This window comes from Arachis stenosperma, chromosome 8 (assembly GCF_014773155.1).
Source record: "Arachis stenosperma cultivar V10309 chromosome 8, arast.V10309.gnm1.PFL2, whole genome shotgun sequence".
Lineage (NCBI taxonomy): Eukaryota > Viridiplantae > Streptophyta > Magnoliopsida > Fabales > Fabaceae > Arachis > Arachis stenosperma.
In genome coordinates, this window is record NC_080384.1 from 51,494,760 (window position 1) to 51,497,156 (window position 2,397).

General features: G+C 45.8%; 1 protein-coding gene across 1 annotated transcript; it reads right to left on the bottom strand.

Moving 5' to 3' along the window:
- Nucleotides 1–313: 313 nt before the first annotated feature.
- LOC130946819 (aspartyl protease family protein 2-like) lies at nt 314–2,131 on the bottom strand. The gene has a single exon (XM_057875677.1). It carries the CDS (start codon nt 2,058–2,060, stop codon nt 609–611), a length of 1,452 nt encoding a protein of 483 aa, XP_057731660.1. The 5' UTR covers nt 2,061–2,131; the 3' UTR covers nt 314–608.
- Between the last annotated feature and the right edge of the window lie 266 nt (nt 2,132–2,397).

A 2,397-nucleotide genomic window follows, 5' to 3' on the forward strand; every position in this document is an offset into this window, starting at 1 on the left:
TAAAAAAATTAATCCAAATATGATAGCTTAGAAAAAGGGATAGTAATGTAACCTCCTCCTCCCCCCCCCCCCCCCCCCCCCCAAAAATAAATTGTTGGCCATATGCCAAGCGTGATTGCTGATCCAACATGAAAGTTTGACATGCTTATTTCATTTGTTTCTAAGATTCACTCAATCATTTCCGACACTCTTCACCACTCAAATTATTGACATGTCTAATTGTTTTTTCCCTTAGGATGATAATTGAAGGGAGGGAAAAATAATTGAGCATGCATTATTATTGTACCGTGTTTACCTGAGTTATTATTGCACACACGATTTCAGTCACATTCATCTTAAGGTATGATCATGACAATTCACTCTTCTCAAATCTTAATGTTACTATATTGTATACAACATAAGTGAACATAAGCATTTCGATGATGCTACAATTACTAATTAAGATACCAAACTAAATTACCGTTGTTAAATCGCCAAATTACCATTTCATTAAGTTAACCAAGGCAAAACATAAATATCTATTCTTATATTTAGTTTGACCTAAACCAAAAATAGAAGCCAACTATTACAAAGTTAACTTTCACTACTACAACTCACATTGATTCTTTTTATGCGCACCCTCTCGGGGTAAACCCGACCCGAGAACCCGCCAAATCAAACACGACCCGAAACCCTTGTTGCTGGATATTCCCAATTATGGACAACCCGCTCATCGTCCCGGCGAACGCGAAGCAGTAAGTTCCCTTATCATCCACCGGAATTAGGTAATTTCCGGCTGGAAGTGACACATCGGCACCTCGAAAATGTAGCACTACGGTCGGAACTTTCACTTGCGTCATCCCCGAAAGATCAAAGCAAGTATCAAATAACGAGTACTCGGGTGCCCGTTTCAAACGGGCAGCCCCAACCCGAAAAGCGTCCCTCAAAGCCTCATAAGCGGGTCGGGTCAACCGAGTCACTGAAGTGCCCGAGTCAATAATTACCCCACCATTTCCGGTCCGGTCAAGCCGAAACAAAGAAGCCGAAATTCCACGAACCAGCACCCCGCCAACACTAATTCCCAACAGTTCGACATAGTAAAATGTGTCGAGCTTTGGGTTCTTTAACAACGGAGTGAACCGTGCCGCTCTTGAAACTGCCAAATCGCCAAAAACCATTGAAGACGGTTTTGATGAAGCAGCTCGGTCCACTAAACAATAACTGAATTTGTTATTGAACCGGATACCGGCTTGGGTCGGAAAGGAAAGCATGCCCCGGCCCAGGCCCAAAAGGCCCGCAGCCCCAACAAAGAGCCCCTCGTTGTCATGTCCACAGCCTAAGGCCACGCGCGGGACGCTGGCGCGTCGCCGGAAAGTCAATGTCTCAGTGGCAAAATCGCCGACGGTGAAGGACCCGTCTCCATATGAGACCTGATACTCGCACACCTTTTTCCGGGCGTCGCATCCCGGCGAGTCCAGCTGCCGGCAGAGCGGAGAACCGCAGGGTACTGGGGCAAAGGTCCGGGACCCTTTCGGGTCGAAAACTGGGTCGGACTCTGAGTAGCACTTCTTGCACGGCGCACATTGGAGCCAAACGACGTCGCTTCCGGTGTCGAGCACCATGTAGAGGTAGCGTGGCGGCGTTCCGACGCCAAGGCGCGTGAAGTACTCGCCGCTGCCCTGAGCCAAACCCGAAATGACTGAGCTGCTGAAGCTCGAACCGGGTTGTGATCCGAACCCGGTTTGGTTCTTGGGTGAAGAAGAAAATGGAGCTTTGGAGACGAAGGAAGTTACGATTTTGACCCTAGCAGCGTCCCTTTGGAGCCTTTGGGTAAACAATTCGTGCGGTGTTTTGTTGGAAGAGAGTGCATCGATGTGGTGAAGAGAGACAGAGAGGGAAGCTGACTCGGGTTCCGGGTCGGGTTGGTCGGTTTCGAGTTCGGGCCAATAGAGGGTGGGTTGAGATGGGAGTGGGTGGAGGATAAGGGTCTGGGTTTCTTTGGTGGCGGTGGAGAGTGTGATGAACACTGAGAAGAAGAAGAAGAGAAGAAAAGCTTTGGCCTTTGCTTTCTTCTCTTCCATCTTTGTTTTGGGGAGAGAGAGTGTGTGTAGTGAAGAGAGGAAAAAAAAAAGTGTTTGAGAGTTGAGTGGTTGATGAAAGGGGGTGGCAGAGAATAAATAATGCGTAGTGATAGTATGTGAGGAATGCACTTTCACTCAATTCTCAAGTGTGTTCCCATTTGGTGATTATTTTCTTCTTTTTACTTAATTAATTATTCAAAGTTGCTGTTAGATTTGATGCTATGGGTATGGGAATATATCTCAAAATTTTGCATTTTTGGCTAGGTGACATGTCTTTTTTTTGGGATAAAAATATACTTTTTTAAAAAAGAAAATTTTTTTTATCATCATAAATAAT